Source organism: Numida meleagris, chromosome 17, assembly GCF_002078875.1.
Source record: "Numida meleagris isolate 19003 breed g44 Domestic line chromosome 17, NumMel1.0, whole genome shotgun sequence".
Taxonomy (NCBI): Eukaryota; Metazoa; Chordata; class Aves; order Galliformes; family Numididae; genus Numida; species Numida meleagris.
In genome coordinates this window covers 6,813,210-6,829,930 of record NC_034425.1, presented here as the reverse complement: position 1 = coordinate 6,829,930, position 16,721 = coordinate 6,813,210, and the positions used below count along the sequence as shown (strand labels likewise).

General features: G+C 49.1%; 2 protein-coding genes across 3 annotated transcripts in view; one reads left to right on the top strand and one right to left on the bottom strand.

Annotated features, from left to right (window-relative positions):
• Positions 1-10,350, bottom strand: part of RGS9 (regulator of G protein signaling 9) — a 38,765-nt gene extending 28,415 nt beyond the window's left edge. Inside the window, exons 1-3 of one of the 2 annotated variants that reach the window (XM_021414608.1) lie at positions 10,219-10,350; positions 9,333-9,461; positions 5,313-6,916 (exon numbers count right to left, since the gene is read on the bottom strand). In XM_021414608.1, coding sequence (XP_021270283.1) covers positions 5,313-5,375 — 63 coding nt within the window. In that variant the 5' untranslated portion in view covers positions 5,376-6,916; positions 9,333-9,461; positions 10,219-10,350. Of the gene's footprint in view, positions 1-5,312; positions 6,917-9,332; positions 9,462-10,153 lie in introns of both variants that reach the window. The other variant, XM_021414609.1, reaches the window with a different exon arrangement.
• GNA13 (G protein subunit alpha 13) overlaps positions 10,427-16,721 on the top strand; it is a 28,059-nt gene continuing 21,764 nt past the window's right edge. The window contains exons 1-2 of the mRNA XM_021414612.1: positions 10,427-10,854; positions 12,535-12,761. Of these exons, the coding sequence (XP_021270287.1) occupies positions 10,572-10,854; positions 12,535-12,761 (510 nt within the window). The 5' untranslated portion in view covers positions 10,427-10,571. The remainder of the gene's footprint in view (positions 10,855-12,534; positions 12,762-16,721) is intronic.

Sequence of the window (16,721 nt, the reverse complement as noted above, 5' to 3'; positions counted from 1 at the left end):
AGCAAGAGGTGCAAACACCAGAGAGATGAGAAGGGCTCATCCTTTGAGGAAGCACAGCCACGGTGGAACCAAGCCTCTGAAGCGGGCAATGGACCGATTACAACAGGGACCAGCACCTACGTGTGGGAAAGGCATTTTCCTTCTCTTACACTTGACTTCCTGATAACAGCATCCTAAAAGTGCAAGAGCATCCCGCTTGTGCTCAGGATGGGTGGGCCTGGGACATGCTCCCCACCTCCTCATTCCATGTGACGCTCAGCTGAGGGCTGCGAGAGCTCTGGCATCGTGGGAGATGCTCTGATGTTTGCTTCTGCTTCCAGAGACATTAAATCAGAATTGGTCCAACAAGACCAATTTGGTCTCTCTGCACATCCACTTCAGGAGAGGCTGCAGCTTTTAAACTAGGATTTGTGGATTTAACAAATGTGACTCGATGACACTTATGCACAATGAAGGGCATTGTTTTCACAGGCACCACAGTGACTTTGGTCCCGAGTCTTGCCAAGTTCAGTGAGGATTTAAGCCCGTAGTGACAGGATGCAATCTAGGCTTGACAGTAAAAATGTATTTTCAGCTGTTCTTAACGTCAGCAACAAATTAATACTAAAACAGAGAAATCTGGTCAAAATTCACACAAACGCTTGCATTTAAATACTTACATAAATACTTTAAGACAGCAAAACCAGACCCAGACCAATGGAACATGAAGATTTTTTTGGTAATATTTTAACCGAACCCTATGTTTCCTGGGCTGTGGCACCAGAGGTCGGGCTGAAGGACCCACAGAGTGCACTTATCCAGCACCCTGCCCACAGCACCATCTCTGCCAGATCCACTATTTCCTCACCCCAAGGGATACTGGGAGGCAGACACAGCAGTGCCCACCACCACTGGACTGCGGCACACATCCCTTGGCTCGAGCCACACTTGTTGCCTGCAAGCAAAGCAGTACAGTGCAGCATTCCCTGCCCCAGCCTGCGTGGCTGGAGCACCCCAGGGCTGCCCTCTCCTCCTCGGTGGGTTCCAGACAGGTCTTTAGCAGCCAAGAGCGTGGAACTGGTCTGGAAGCCCACACACACCTCCCAGCACAGCGTGTTTGCTTCCACTAATGAGCAAAGAGCTCCTGACTGCCGTCGCATTCATTCTGTGCCGGGCTCCCCCTCGTCACCGGAAAAATAACATATATTAAAAAGAAACAAGTGAGAGGAGCCAGAGAGCTGCTGCTAGGGGTGCCTGCTGCTCTGGCTGCAAACCAGGCACTTTGCTGATCAATACTCTGCCTGCCTGTTCCTCACCTCCCAAGGGAACACTGCTTTATGGCAGGTTGCTGGAGGCAGGAGTTGCTCTCAGCACCAGCCAGCCAGCGGGAGGCCAGAAGGGCTGCTTAAAATACAGCAAGAATATTTGCTTGCTTTGCTAAGGGCTTTCACACATTTTGTCACACTTTCAGCCAGAGAAGCATGGTCTGGCTTTAATTTTGTACAGTTAGAAGCCACTTCCTGCCTTTGATGATGGGTGGAGATGTGCAGAGAAGTAAATATCAGCAGGAAAACTGCTAACGGTGCCGGGCTCTGGGGTGAGCTCACCTCAAGCACAGAGCCACCAAAAGCCATGAACCCCACTCAGGTCTCCCATCAGATCAACAGGAATCAGTCACAGACGTGACTTCACCCCAAAAGCCACAGAGAAGACAACAGGAAAACCGTCTCCTAACTGCAAGTCAGAGGGTTCATTAAGTGCTAAGCAAATCTCTTACATTCACGAACCATAAGAAAAAGCATCACTGTATTTTGGGGACACTGGCAGACAATCAGTGCACCACTGTCAGGGCACCACAACCCTGTGAAGGCTTTCTCATGGGAAGGAGCAGTGGGGACAAGTGGCAGCTGGTGGCAGCTTGGCCAGCTGCCTGGGCATGCTTCCCATGCCTGTTTCTCCTGGCTTTTCCCTCTGGGCACCCACCAGGGTCAGGGTGAGCTGGGTGCTGAGTCCGACACACAACAGTAAAATGCCAAAGGGAAGAGTTCAGCCCCCTCATGCCAGGCACAGGCATCTCCATTCGTGACGTTAGACACATTTTCCCAGCAGGCTCCAGCTTCGTGCAGAGTGCCCACTCCTGGTGCTACAGTTAAACATCTGCTGCCTTCTCCATCAGGAATGCTGGCGCAGTTCTAGTCCCACTCACTGCCTAGTAAAGATCATCCCTCCCTGCTCTGACTTCCCAGGTAGCAATACAGTCTTTCACTGCTACTCTGGGCTCAGAAGACTAATTCAACCAGTTTTCTAGGTCTGCAATTAACAGCCCTGCTCTGCACATTCATAGATGATCAGGGAAAAAAAAAAAAAAAAAAGACATAAAAGAGTTATTTGTTAACCAGCTAAAACTCCCTGCTTTTCCTTAATCAAGGCTGACAGGAGGAGGACTGTTCCTACCCCACCAGAGCAAAGCAATCCCACATCCAAGAGAAGTAAATCCACAAATAGGGAAAAGGGGCTGTAGCCGGCTCTTGTGTCACGCATTGTCCTTTCTCACTGGACCACCATCCCCATTCCAAATTAAACCTACAAGGAAGCAAAACCAAACCAAGAGACAGCCCTGCCCAGCTGCACACACCGCTTCTCGCCAGGGATGCTCATGGCATTTCACACTTTGTGCAGCACTTCACACAAACAGCACCGGCATTTCTGGATGGGAAGGGGCCAAGCCCTGTGAGATGCCTCGGTGATGAACTTCTCGTACCTGGGAGACAGCGCAGGGAATGAGGAAGGGAATCACCTGCCCTTTGCCAGCACTGCCCCTGCCCGTGCGCTCAGGCTGCCTCATCCATGGGGAAGGGACAAAACACACACAGCGCCGAGGAAGCCAAGAGGCTGACAGTTCAGCTCTGGCAACATTCTGAGCCTCATTTAAACAAGAGCAGGAGCCTATAGAGGAGCTTCTTCCAGCCAGAACACAATTCCAGCACAAAGACCCCTCTAAAAACATCCAGACAGACAAGAAGCAAGTGCTGAACAGTCTCAGATGGGAGAATTCAAGCCAAGATGGAGCTGGGCTGAGAAGCCCCAGGCAACGCCATGTATTTGGCCCATCTCTGCCCGCCTGGACATCAAGGAGCTGAATAAGAAAGAGGCAGAGAAAAAGGCAAGAGGCATCCATCAGCCCAGCCCACAACGTATGAGTCACAATGCAGCTCATGTAGCACAGCAGAGGAAAACACAGAGCCCACCAGGTGCTGGGAGCACAGCCCCATGCCGCTGCGTGCATCGCTGCCTGCTGCCCTGCAGGGCCAGATCCTCACTGCTGGGGTAGCAGGCACCGTGAGCTTGGTCTGATTCAGACTATCAAACACGCACAGTATTTGGGCTGAAGCATACATATTGAAACGTGCATTTTGGAGGCTTTTTCCCTGTCCTGATAGGCTTTCTTGCCCATGTTCTTTCTACCATGGCAGTTCAGGAAAAAGTATAACACATCAACCTAAGCATTAGCTCGTGAGTAAAGCTCTTCTCCTCCTCGGATCGGTCAGAAGCTGCCTGCTGGAGAACCAGCACGTGGAGACAAGTTGCAGCTGTGAGGGCACCACAGGAAACCACTCCATGCTGCTGGCACAAACCCACGGCTACAGCAGACGTGTCAGCCCGTGGCAAAGCCTGAGCACGGACTTAAGCAATTAACAAAGCTTCTCTTTACGATTTTAGCTCCTCGAGGCTCTAAGCCTGCAAAGTGCTCACTGGATGTGTGCCGAGCATCTTCAGCTCCCCTCTGGGACAACGCTGAAGGACTCAGTATTTCAGGGGATGCAACCATCACCGTGCACACGCTGCAGTGTAACAGCTGAGGCTCCGTCCATGGCTTCTCCAAGGACTGGAAAAAGCAGAGGAGGAAGGAAAGCAGAGAAGAGAGCCAAAGCCTGCTTGTGGAGCATCCTTGAGCTTCCTTTCACAGTGCCACTGGGCCTTATATTCCCAAAGCACTGAAACTACACAAACCCTCTGCTTCTTGCAGGGTGAGTTGCGCATGCTCCATAAGCAGTGCTGTATTTTAAAAGATCTTCCCACCTGAGGAGCTGAGAGCACTTTGCAAAGAGTGCTAACACCCACTGAGCAGCTGAAGCACAGCTGTGGGAGGCTGTTTTCGCAAAGCATGCAGCCTCTCCTCTACACCTCTGCACGAAACCCCACTAAGCATTACTTAGTGCAGAATTGGCCCTGTCTATTTTCTCCGCGGGGCTTCCCTGCCAAGTGTACCTTGAAAGACACAGTATCAAGGAATGTATCTTCCCTCCTTCCCTCAGCGTGAAAAGCTCTGCTAGGTTCACACCTCAGCACTGAATAGCCCCCAGTTTCCTCACTTGTGTCCCTGGAACCTTCCTGTCTCTGTAGGTCGTAGGCGTTGCAGGAGAGCTGACTTGAATAGCAACTGGCTGGCTGTGCTTGTCACTGGAAATTCAGCTAATTCCGCTCAGCAAGATAAGCCACAGGCAGGAGAGGTGGGTGGAAGAAAAGCTAGCTTAACGCTCTGCTTTTGAAAATCTCTGCAGATATTGGTTGCACTAAAACCAGTTACACTTTTGAATGAATGCTACAGGGGAAAAAAAAAAAAAAAAAGCACTGAATGCTTTACAACATTACGCATCACATCCAAAAGCGTAGGCATACGTCCTCCCACTCTTTCAACTGTTTCTGGTCACAAATACGCTCGTCTCTGAAAAAGTGGAAGGAGACAGGAAGCAAGGAGCTGGCCATGACACACGCTCATAAAACAGATAGCAGCTGAGTGCGTGAGGACAGCCCCGGCCACGGCCCGGAGCAGCAGCGGGCAGCCCGGCGCTGCAGATGAGTTTTCCCCTAGGGAACGACTGGGTTGTAGGGATTTGGGGAAAAAGATAGGAGAGGGAGGAAAACTGTCCGAACAATTCAGCTAAGCTAAGAATCATAATAATAAAAATAGAAATAACTTTAGAATTTCAGCTTCCTTCTCCCCGCGACTTCTGCACACGCTGCCCCTCAGCCGCCAGCCGAAGCCCCGGTGCCGAGGGCTCCACGTGGCCACGCGGCATGTCCCTGGGGACGGGACTGTTCCCGCCGGGCCGCACACGCCGGGGGGGGGGGCTCTGAGGAGCAGCTCCCGGCAGGATGCTCGGAGGGTTGGGGCGCGATACGGACACGGGGATCCCTACCCGGAGCACCGCACAGCGCTGCCCTGAGAACCGCATCGCATCGCACCGTCAGCTCGGGTGTGATCCCGGCGTGTCCCCGGTGCTGACGCCCAGAGCGGTGCAGCCCGTCACCCGAAGCTCCCCAGCTCTCACCTTTTTTAGGAAGGCCATTCGCGGGCGGTAGCGCTGCCCCTGGTCCAGCCGTGCGACGGTCATGGTGCCGCCGATGGAGCGGGCAACGCGGCAGGCGGGTGGGCAGAGCAGCAGTCCCGGCAGCGCACCTGGCTGCAGCCCCCCGCCACCGGCTCCTGTCCTCGCCGGGGGTGGCGCCGGCGCTGTGCGCCGCAGCCAATCAGTACCTGCCGTTCCACGCTCATTTGCATGAAGGCGCAGAGCGGCACGGCTCCCGCCTAGGGGCGCTAGTGAGAGCCGGGCGGGGCCGAGACAAGCGGGACCCGGACGGGGTGCGGGGTGCAGGCTGCTGCTGGGGGATGCCGAGCACGGAAGTTGCTGGGCGCGCTGGGAGCTGTCCTTGTAAAGTGTGCTGCTGGCTTTAAGGAGGGGGAGGCAGCAGCTGGCAGAGCCCCCCCACAATGCTCGCTCCTGGGGAGAAGAGAGGAGTCTTCCCAAAACGCTCGCAGTATGCAGCCGGGGTGAAGCAAGGGCACGTACAGCTGTGCTGCTGTCACGGAGCAACGCGTGCGTGCGACAGGCGGGCAGGCTTCGGGCAGCTGCACCTGGAACGCCACTCGCCTGTCAGGCAGCAGGGTGGTTTGGGGAACTCAACGGGTTTGTCATGTGGGGAAATGATGACTAACGGTGACCAGAGGAAGACCACAGGGTTACAGGGCGCTTCCTCACGATAGAGCTGGCTCCTGCCAGTGGGTGGGGGAACAGAACCTGACTGGTAGCGCTGGAAACCAAGAGCTTTGTGTTTCTGATTTCTTCAGAGAATGGTGGCATTTCCTCCTGCTGCCAAGGCTCAGCCAGACAGCACAGCCGGGAGGAGAGGAGGTCCTCACTCCCCCACCCAGCACGGCTGGCGTGTTCCCGTACACCCCACAGATGGAGGTCATACAGGCACATCTACACCCCACCCATACTCGTGTGCATTCACACGCTACACATCCGTTTTGAAGTCATGCATTGGAGCATCCACACGTGCGTGCTTAGCTGCTTCTCAGGGCACTGCCTTCCCCAGTTCAAGGAGTGCTGCTGCTCTGACATTACAATCCGTGGCTCAAGCGCTTGAGGAAAGCGCATGAATACAGAGCGGAGCGCTTCTCCATTCATACAATACCCTGAGGGCACGGGCTGCTTTCCCAGTCGCTCTGCTGCCCTCACTGAAGGGTTTTATCTTTATCTCTGCTCTTTCATACTATCTGAACAAGCCAGTGCTTTGGAAGGCCTTTCTTCTGTGTCTGCTTTCAGTCGTTCCCATGTGAAATCCCCCAGTGAGTCACAGCAGCCGCTGGACTGCAGACACTTCTTACTTTCCAAAGGCTTTTCCACCGTTCTCTGCTCTGTGCTGCCAGCCAGTGTAATGACAATGAGTAACCTGTCATTCCACTGATATCAAAGTTATCACACCTCATGCTTCAAGGCATCAGCTGACTGCCAGAAGGAGAAGTTCTTCGTGCATTTGCAGTGTCTCGTAATTCCAGTGTTGAGCTGCTGCTTGGTTTTTCAAAACAAGCTCAGATCCTGGTGGCCCTCTGATACTGCCAAGGTGACAAACTCCAGTAGCACAGACTGTTCTGTAGGCAAACAGCAGGAGAGAGGGAATTAAAAGTGGAGTAAGAAGAGGCAAAGGAAATAACAGTGAAAACATGCGGGCATTTTGAAGGTGGTAACTACGAGAAGTGATTCCACTTCTGAGAGAGACAGATAAATGTAAGTAACTCTTTTGGACGTGGTATCAGGAGAAAAGGCCCTCAAAAAGATGTAGCTCAATGTCTTGGCTTTGTAAGCAAACCGGGAAAACTCATGACCAACTGCAAAAGGTTTCTCTGTATGGCTGTTGGCATTGCCCCTGCTGTGTTGTGGAAGGACCCAGAAGTACTCCAGATGACATGCAGCCACTGGCCAAAAAAAGGATCAGTCACCACCAACCACATGTGCCTCACATAGTTAAGAGGAGCAAAAATGGCCGTTCCACTCCTAAATGCTCGCTTTAAATGTTCCACTGAGCCATCCAGGTGGCCCATTTAGGAGAAACACTTGAAAACTGGGTCTACAAATGAATTCAGAAAAACAAAATTTCCTTGCAGGAGATCCAGGAGAAATAGCTTGAAAATGCTCAAGCTGTGGTGTGAGCTCTAACCTTGCTGAGCTCCAAACCTCCTGGTAATTTCAAACCCTGCTGTTCCACCCTAGATACCTCCCTCATAGCTCAGGTTTGGATTTTTTCAGTTTCTGGTCTTCTCTGACAAGCTAAAATAAAATGTAAGAGCATTTCTCTGTGTATTGTAAATCTGTTTCATGTCTTTGTTACAAAAATGCCAAACGTAAGCTCAACCATCTGGAATATTGGATATTTGGATACCATTTGGAAATGACGTAAACCACCAAAGAGAGATCAGAGATGAACCATGTTTCACCTGCTGCCCAGGTGAATTACCCCAGCAGTTAATGCGTTATGGCAGCTTTGCCACGTGAAGCACGAGGCACTTAAATCAGATTATACAAGCTCATAAAGGGCAGACAGACCTGGGCTTCTAATGACAAAGCCCTCACTTGTGGTGAGGAAACAGACTTTTTCTGTCCCTGATAATCTGGCAGATTTATAGGTGAATTTGTCAGTCAAGAAAGTAAGGGGTTTGTGCAGCAGGGCAGAGCAGCAGAGTGCCAGCAGAAGCTATGCACACTCCCCGTCTTCCTGCTTATTTCCAGCTCCCCGTGTTAAATACTGACATCCTTCTGAAGCCCCTTTCAGTAATGATCATTCTCACAAGATACCTTCACAGCGAAGGCAACATCCTTGTTGCTTTCTATTGTGGAAAGTACTGCAGGTGGAATCCCCCCCTTTTTAAAGATCACATTTCCTAAGTGGTTGCCCCTTCTTCACACATCAGAAGTTGAATCATACAACACAAAAGACGTGTGGTAACTACGTTTCTATCTAAGGAAACTGGGGACAGCTGTGAGGGGAAGGAAGGGGTAGGTAAATGAATCAATGAATCAACGTAAATGAATCAACGTAAATGAATGGCACTCTGAGTGTCAAGCTCAGGCTGAATTTCAGTAAGCAGTTCCTTCCAGGAAGATTTCAAAGTAGTTTATCAGAAAATAGTGTAAACTTGGCACAGACAGAGACATGACTTAATCTCAGGTCTCCCAGTAAGGCAACAGTGGAAGCACTATCTACAGAGTCCACTGTCCCATCTGGTAGAGCACAAGCACTCAAAACAAGAGGGATCCTTAGTTGCCAAATAAGAGTGGTGAGCAGGAATAGCCAACAAGCATTTGTCTCCCGTCACTCCTGGTCTTTCCAGGGAGTGGCAAAGAAGTGGCGAAGAGGAAGGAAAAAAGGGAAACAGAGAAAGATTCTATGCACCATGCCTCAGAGATGAAACCAGGCTGCTGCTGGGGAGAGAGAATGCAGCTGGGCTCACGCTTAATGTAGTGCTGAGCTGAATAACATTCAGCCCACTTCAGCATCCTCTCCAGGGAAATCCATCATCCTCGGGGCAGGAATAGGCCCCTCTTGCTGAAGCATGCTGAGGACCATGCTGCTTTGCCAAGGGAGGGGAATGCCACACCTAGGCGGCTTTGGAGAGTTTGGCAGCTGTTGGGAGTACAGAGAGGAGAGGAGAGGACAGTGCTGGGAAGAGGCCAAGGATGACCCAGCACTTGGTGATTTGGATAGCTGGAAACATACGGTGCAGTATCGGAAAATTGGGTGACAGATTTGAGATAGGGACCTGCACAGGGAGGGGCAGCAGGAAGCAGCTGACAGAGCGTGATTGCTGCAGGAGCAGCTGGAGGGAGGGGTTTGAGCAAAGTAACCGGGCGGGCAAGTGGATGGGGGAAAGTGAAGTGAAAGGAGGAAAATGAGGAAGGAAAAAGGCAAAACTAAGACTGCCAGGGAGAGGCAACAGGAGATGGAAGTAGCCTTAAAATAAAGTGCAGGTAGCACTAGGAGACACTTGTCTGTCCTAAAGCAGCAATTACCTCTTGCGAGGGATATCCTGGATGAGGAAGTTGATATTGCCATCGGGAGACATCAGTAAATAGCTTCTTTCTTCTTTCTTTCCCTCGTTATTGTTGCAGCACAGGTTTTAGGTGCATTTATCTGCTGGCCTGGAAGGCAAGGACTCATTACAGCATCCACGCACAACCGTGACTGTCAGCTTTCTTTTCTGCTGCCCAGCTCTTATTTTTCCTAACCTGTTTCTATGACTAATTACATCCCTTTTTGTTATACTTCACTGGTGGGCATTAACTCGCTTTCAAAAAGGAGACAACCAGTATGGTCTCTATGCTTTGTTCTCAGCTTTGTTTTTAGCTCTCTCCATCACTAGGATGCAATAGATGTTCAATTTCCCTTATCAAGAACATTAAAGTTTTTGAAGGAAAGCACAGCTGGCAGTTTCACTTCACTGACAATAAACACAGGATAAACATTTGGGGGGATTTTTATTCACTGAACACTACTTAAATCCAAGAGGAATCACTTGCTCTACCCACCACGTGAAAAGCTGTCCACTTTCAGGAAAACTTTACTACCAAACACATTAGAACGCTGTATTTGCTCATTTAATGTTAGTAAATAAACATTCCACTTGCTTTTTATCACCGTGAGGTGTGTGCTCTGTGGTTTGCTCAGTCTGTGCCACAGTGCAGCACTACTGGAAAGCTCTTCTCAGAGGAGCGAAGAGGAAGTGCGTGCCAAACCGTTCGGAGCGCTTTCACAAAACTGTTTTCTTTTGGTACCGAGAACAAAAACCGCTGAGCTGGCAAGCTCCATCCTGCTCCCCTGACCGAAGGCTGACCTCCCCCGGCCGCTCTCCTGCCAGCTTCCCAGCACCGTGCCAGGCCGTGGTGAAAGTGCTGCTACCTGGACCGGCCGGTCTAGGCCTCGTTTTCCCTCAGTCACTTCGTCCACAGCAACGAACCCCTCAGCCATCGCCCCCCGCCATTTCCCGTCAGCAGCCGCTGCTGCGCGGCGCCCCCGCCCAGGGCAGGCGCGACTCGAGGTCACGTGACACCCCCGGCGCGAGCGAGCCGGGTGCGCTGGAACCGTCACGTGACGCAGGCGGCGGGCGCAGGCGGTCACGTGAGCGCGCGTGTGAGGCGGGAGGGGACGTCCTACGCCGAGGGTGGGGTGGCGGGTGCGCATGCGCGGGCAGAGAGCGGGCTGGTGCGGGCCGGGCCGGGCGGCCGCTCCCCTCGCTGGCAGTGCTCGCTAAGATGGCGGACTTCCTGCCGTCGCGCTCCGTGCTGTCGGGCTGCTTCCCCGGCTGCCTGCTGACCAGCAGCGAGGCCGAGCAGCAGCGCAAGTCCAAGGAGATCGATAAGTGCCTCAACCGCGAGAAAACCTACGTGAAGCGCCTCGTCAAGATCCTGTTGCTGGGCGCGGGCGAGAGCGGCAAGTCCACCTTCCTGAAGCAGATGCGGATCATCCACGGGCAGGACTGGGACCGGGCGGCCCGCGAGGAGTTCCGGGCCACCATCTACAGCAACGTTATCAAGGGTGCGTCGGCCGGGGGCGGCCTGAGCGCGACGGGGTCCGGGGCGGGGGGGGCGGCCCGGGCTGTCAGCCCCGGTGCGGGCGGCGGTGCGGGGCCCTCAGCTCGGGGGGGGTCCCGAACCGCGTGGGGGGGGAGCGGCGGTTCCGTCCCGCGAGGTCCCGGCCCGCCCGGCCGTTTCCTGGTAACGAGCGGTGGTGGATGGGGAAGAGGTGCACCTGAGGCTGGGCCGTGCCCCGCGCCCGGGAGGAAGCTCGCCTCGCGTTCTGCTTCCGTGGAAGAAGCGGTGGTCGCGGGCTGACAGCGGCGGGCAGAGCCGCACGCTCGGAGCAGCGCTGCCACGGCCCCCGCGCCGGGTGAGGGCTGGGCGCCTCGCCACGCTGCTGACAGCCGGCCGGCCCTCGGCAGCCTTGCCTGCTCACGGCCTGCTCGCTCATCGCGGTCTGAGTTTGAGCTCTGCAGTGCTTAGGTACAATCTTCACCGCGTTTCTTGAGACTACGAATCGCGGGCAGGCATCAGCCCCTCTCCTGAATGGGGCTCCGGAATGCCGGCGATTCTTAACGAGCTGTTTCATAACACCGCTTCAAATCAAGGCTGAAAAACTCAAACGTAGCGAGGAAGTAGAAATCACGAGCAGAAATATTGAGGTGATAGTCTGTTAGTGAAGTCAGGTGATTCTTACTGTAAAAGTATACGTGTAGGAAGTGCAGATCTTTTGCTGTAGTCATTACTTTTGACAGACACACCAGCGACAGAAAGAGAATGAATTTTGGAAGAATGCTTTGGTATTTCAGAAGCACGTTGCTATCCTTCCATTAGTATACATAAACTTTCCCCATGCTATTACGGTTGCTTATTCCTTCTAGATTTTATTTTTTTTGCTACTAGCAAACCTAATACTAGAGTTTATTTGCCTTTATTTATGTGATCGGTATCAACACATTTTTTTCTTTTTCCTCTAAGATCTGTGTGATACAATTTCAAGATGCTCAATTTCTCCTAGAGACTATTTACTTTTTTTGAACTATAGTCAGTGTGGGAAAGGCTTCATGTAAATGCAATTCCATCTGCTCTTAAGCAGTAAAACCACACAGTTTAGAAAGCGCTGTGTTTTTAGTGAGTTTAGTCTACACATCATGAAAATGTTAAAGGCTGTCAGCCCTCTACAATTCAATACAACAATGTAACAAGGTAGTAAGATTACAAGGACTAGGGAGCCTTAAAATTAAGCCATCAACTGGCTTAACTTATTCTGAAATAAACTTTTAAATGTGCTTCGTTTGTCTTGTATTCCTGCCAAGTAAATATAACAGCTGTAAAATGGTTCTGGAGATCAGAGGAAAATGTAAATATATGTAAAATATATTTACATAATACCATGGATTGGGGATTGAGTAATTTAAAAATTGCACTTTTGCAAGTGTTAAACTTGTACTTCAGATATTACACTGTTTCTCAAGGCTGTTTTTCTGATAGCGGCTCTTTTGAGTTCTGTTGTTACCTGAAATGAAGTACTTTAATTCAATTCTTCTGAACCTTTCTGATTTTTCTCCTGGGTTCCAAGTCCTACTGAGCTTTGATTGTACAGAGTAAGCACATCGTTTGAATCTTTACCATTTTGCTAGCCTATAACTCCGCAGACGCAGAGAAATTCTAATTGCAGTGCTCTTTCATGTTGTCAAAGGTGTGAGAGTCCTCGTGGATGCCAGAGAGAAACTCCATATCCCCTGGGGAGATCCTGTTAACCAGAGTAACGGAGACACGATGATGGCTTTTGATACCCGCTCAGTCACGGTGGTGCAAGGAATGGTGGAGACGGCAGTTTTTTTACAGTACCTTCCAGCCATAAGAGCTCTATGGGCAGACAGTGGGATCCAGCACGCGTACGACAGGCGCAGAGAATTCCAGTTGGTAAGATTGTTTTTCTGTGTTTTTAGTCTGGGCTGTGTGTGTTGTCTGGTTCCTACGTTGCTTTTTGGTGTAGCGCTTTCTGCTACGTGCCCTCCTTATGGATGTTCAGCATTTTGGATGGTAGTCTGTTACTGTGTTACTGTAAACTGATGCATTTAGCTCCATTTTTCCCCCCTTTTTTTTTCAAAACCAAGATTTACGTAGAGCTCCTGACATAATTGTCCTTACTTAGTATGTGAGAAAGCTGAAGTATCGATTGCTTCTTATGTTCTGCAACAAAGCTTGGAACTGTGTAGTGTTCTTAACGTATGATTATTTTTATGTTTTTCTAATCAGTGTGTTAACTTTAAAAAAAAAAAAAAAAAAACAGCATGGTTTGCAATAAAGGAAGACTTAAAGTGATTTTTAAGAAAAGATATGCATGGGTTAATGAGAAGAATTTAAAAACCACTCCCTTCTCGATTCCAATTTGAGCAATCTAGCAAACATTCCCTCTGTATACTTCCTGTTTAATTTCGAATGTCTGCGTTAATTCTCATGTAATGAGGTTTTTGTTAGATTGAAGTTCTCAGCTGAAGCTGGAGTATACAGTTCAATAGTGGGATTGGAAAGGAAAAGGGATTGTCTTGATTCTCGAGCTGAAGCATTAACTGTCTGTGACAGCTAAAGCCCCTTCGTTCCGTTTCCATGCTAATAGTGCAAGAGGAAATGAAGACTTAATGTTTGCTGTTTATTGTATTGTAGGCTTGTGTAATAAATGCCAATGACATAGGCTTGTTTAGGGGCGAGGGTGGGGTTTGACAACCTTAAAATAGATTAAATCTGTTCTTGTAGGTCTCTTAAACCTAACTGGCTTTGTGTTTTTATGTCTTAAAAATAACCTTTGTGTTAATGTGTATCTGAACAATGGCTGATGATGTCTCCTGTTGAGCTATTATGAACGATTGTATAATCACAGGCTGGCTTAAATAGGTTGTATAAATATTCTTTATAAATATGTATTGCCCGGATCCTGGAATGTCTTGGAGAGGACCCTGAGGGGGCAGGTGCCCAACTAGCTTATCGCCTGCCCAGCCTGTTCTGTGCTATTTCAGTAGCTTTTTAATGAGGCCTGTTGCATCTTACGTTTTGCATTGGAAATTATCACGAAGGGGTAATTGCACTACTGTATTCAAGATCTTCATCTGGTGCAAATGTGACTTCTAGTTGACATAATTGCTATGCTGGAGTGATCTGTTTTAAAATCCATTAAGTAAAAACGTTTCGTCTTTTATTAGACATGTTTAATGACTTGAGGCTAAGTAGCTCCCTTTTCCTTTGCTTCTGCTTCTGCCACCTTGGGTTTCTGACAAGTAGGTTCTTTCCATAACTGAACCATGTGCAGAGTTTCACTTTGAGTAGGAGCTGAAAACGTTTTCTACTGAATCTGTGAAGGGAGGGGGAAAAGAAAGTTTTGTTGTGGAGGTTCCTAAACCTGTGTAATGGTCTCTGCAAAAAACACGTATTACAATTAGGGCTTTAGGCAGAATTTGAAGTATTTCTTAACGTGCTATTCATAGTTGAGTACTGTCCTAGTAATAAGTTTTGCAGATCAGCTAACTGCTCTATTTATACTTACACTGCCTTATTCCCCAAATTGTGCTGAGATTCTGAAAGGATTTATTTATCATAAGCTATAAACATGAAAAGAAAAAAAGCTGAATGGTGTCATCGCAGCATGTAAGTGCTGCCCAAGCACTGAGTCTCAATTTTACCCTAGTACACTTCACCATTAGACTATGACAGATACACATGGTCAGCAGAATGACAGAGAACTCCTGAAAGCAGTATGTGCTTCCGTTGTATCTGGCCAGCTTTGTAGGAGTGTTTTGGGGAGTCCAGGTGTGCGCAGTGGTGTAGAAGGAAGACAAACAGGTAACAGGAGCTCGGGGCTTACCTGAGGCAGAGCAGGGGGAGCTGGAAGACGCACGCAGGTGGCTCAGTTGTACTGAGTTCTGACTCTTCAAATAAGGCTTAAAGACTGAAGATGGTGTTGCAGTGCGGGGAATAAAAGTAAAATACCATTCTACATCCAGTTCAACTGCATGTAGCAAAACCTGTAATGAGAGAAGTCAGCAATAGAAGAATTAGATAAGAGTATTGTTTGCCTGTGTATGCTCTAACTTCAGAGTGGTGAGCGAGCTTAGCTGCACTGAGTTTGACACTGTGCTGAAAAACATGGCTGGTATTATAAGGGTACAGGCAGGAATGCTGGGAAAATAATGCTTGTGATGGGAGTAAGGCACTTTGGGGCGAAGGCAAAAGTGAGCAAATGAAGAACAGAGCATCGATGGATAAGGAGCACAACAAAAACTTGCATAGGAGTTCTGGAGGGAAGGATGCAGGAGTGTGATTCTGGATGCCATGTACAGCCTAAGCAGATAAGTATAGAATAGGAAAGATTAAGATGAAAGCTTATGCACGTGTGTAGTTAGCATTTGAAGATGCCTGTACATTTGTGAGAGATCGCTGAGCTATTTTTTTTGTTTTGTTTTTCTCCATCTTTCACTCGTAGCACTGGAGACGATGCTAGGAGCCTAAAGAAACAGCACAGTCTTTTTATAGCAATGTGAGGGAGGGGGGGAGGAATGCGGTTGTATTTTAATAGAGTTAGAAATCAGCATTTCCATGCCTAGTTCACTAGTGTCCTTCCTCATTTTGTTAACTTAAGTGGTCATGGGAATAGTCAATATCTCTTAGTTCCCTCTATATAAAAATAAGGGCCTTCTGGTCAGTAACACAGCAGTACTTATGAAAATTCATTAGTTCATCCTTGGGTAATGCTTTAAAACTGAAAAGAACTAATGACAGATTACAGTGCAATACGTGCTACTTTAGTACTTCTCTGATGGTTAGTATTATAATCCCTCAAATTTTACTACAAACCAAAACTATTTAGGTACTAACACGGTTAACTACAGGTTATTGGCTCCATAGCTTAGTCAGTTCCTGTAATTTGCTCTTGGGATTTTGGTCATCCTCAAGCTTTTCGTTCATCTGTGGAGCTTTCCTACTGTGACCTTGTGTCTGGCAGCAAGCATGGATTAGCTATGGAGTTAGTCTGTGTCACCCTAATGCTTTGTCATCTCATTAACACTTTGGGTTTCCCGTAACAAGTTGATTTCCAGTAAATACATATATGCAGTCTCCTGAAGTGACTTGGATGAACCCATCCATTCTCTTAATTCTGTGACTTGCAGACCGGTGATTTAACTACAAAAGCAAGTTGGTTTTTCAGTCAGTTGGGAAGCTGCTGCTTGAGCGCTGGAGTGAAATTTGTATTGCTTTATTTGGAGGAGGAGGGAAGCAGAGGTATTTTTAACAAATTGTGAGGGATGTCTGAGTGCTTAAGTAGAGACTTCCTTGCTTTTATGTTTATACCCGTGGGATCCTTCATTCCGTAGTTGTACAGGTTTGCTGTTCTCATTGAGGTTTGCTTTCAGGCAGTGGCAGTTGAGGAGGCATCTCGTTCTGGTGCCGTGTATCCAGTAACGCTGAGGAGAGCACTTGTGTGGAGTGCTGCTTCTGAGACAGCCTGCTTCTCTCTGAGAATGGAAGAGTGGGATGAGAGCTGGGTTCCTCATTTGCATGACAAGCTTTGAATGTGTTGAAGGCTTGTTCTCGGTAAAGATAACTTTTGGGTGGGTTTCGATGCTTGTTACCAGCATTTGTTGATCTTCAGATACTTGCTTCTTGCCGTACTTGCAGATTACACAGATAGTTTTGTTTTTTTTTTTAATGCCATGACCCTTCAGTGTGAGGAGGCAGTGATGACATTTCATTCTGGCAGCATTCACCCAGAACTGCAGGCACGGATAGCACATACAGATGATTGGATATGTGTTTACCTCTGGGTCCTGTTTACTTTTGTGACATGTCTGCAAGTGCTTGATCAGATTATAGAAGACAGGAAAAGGTGTG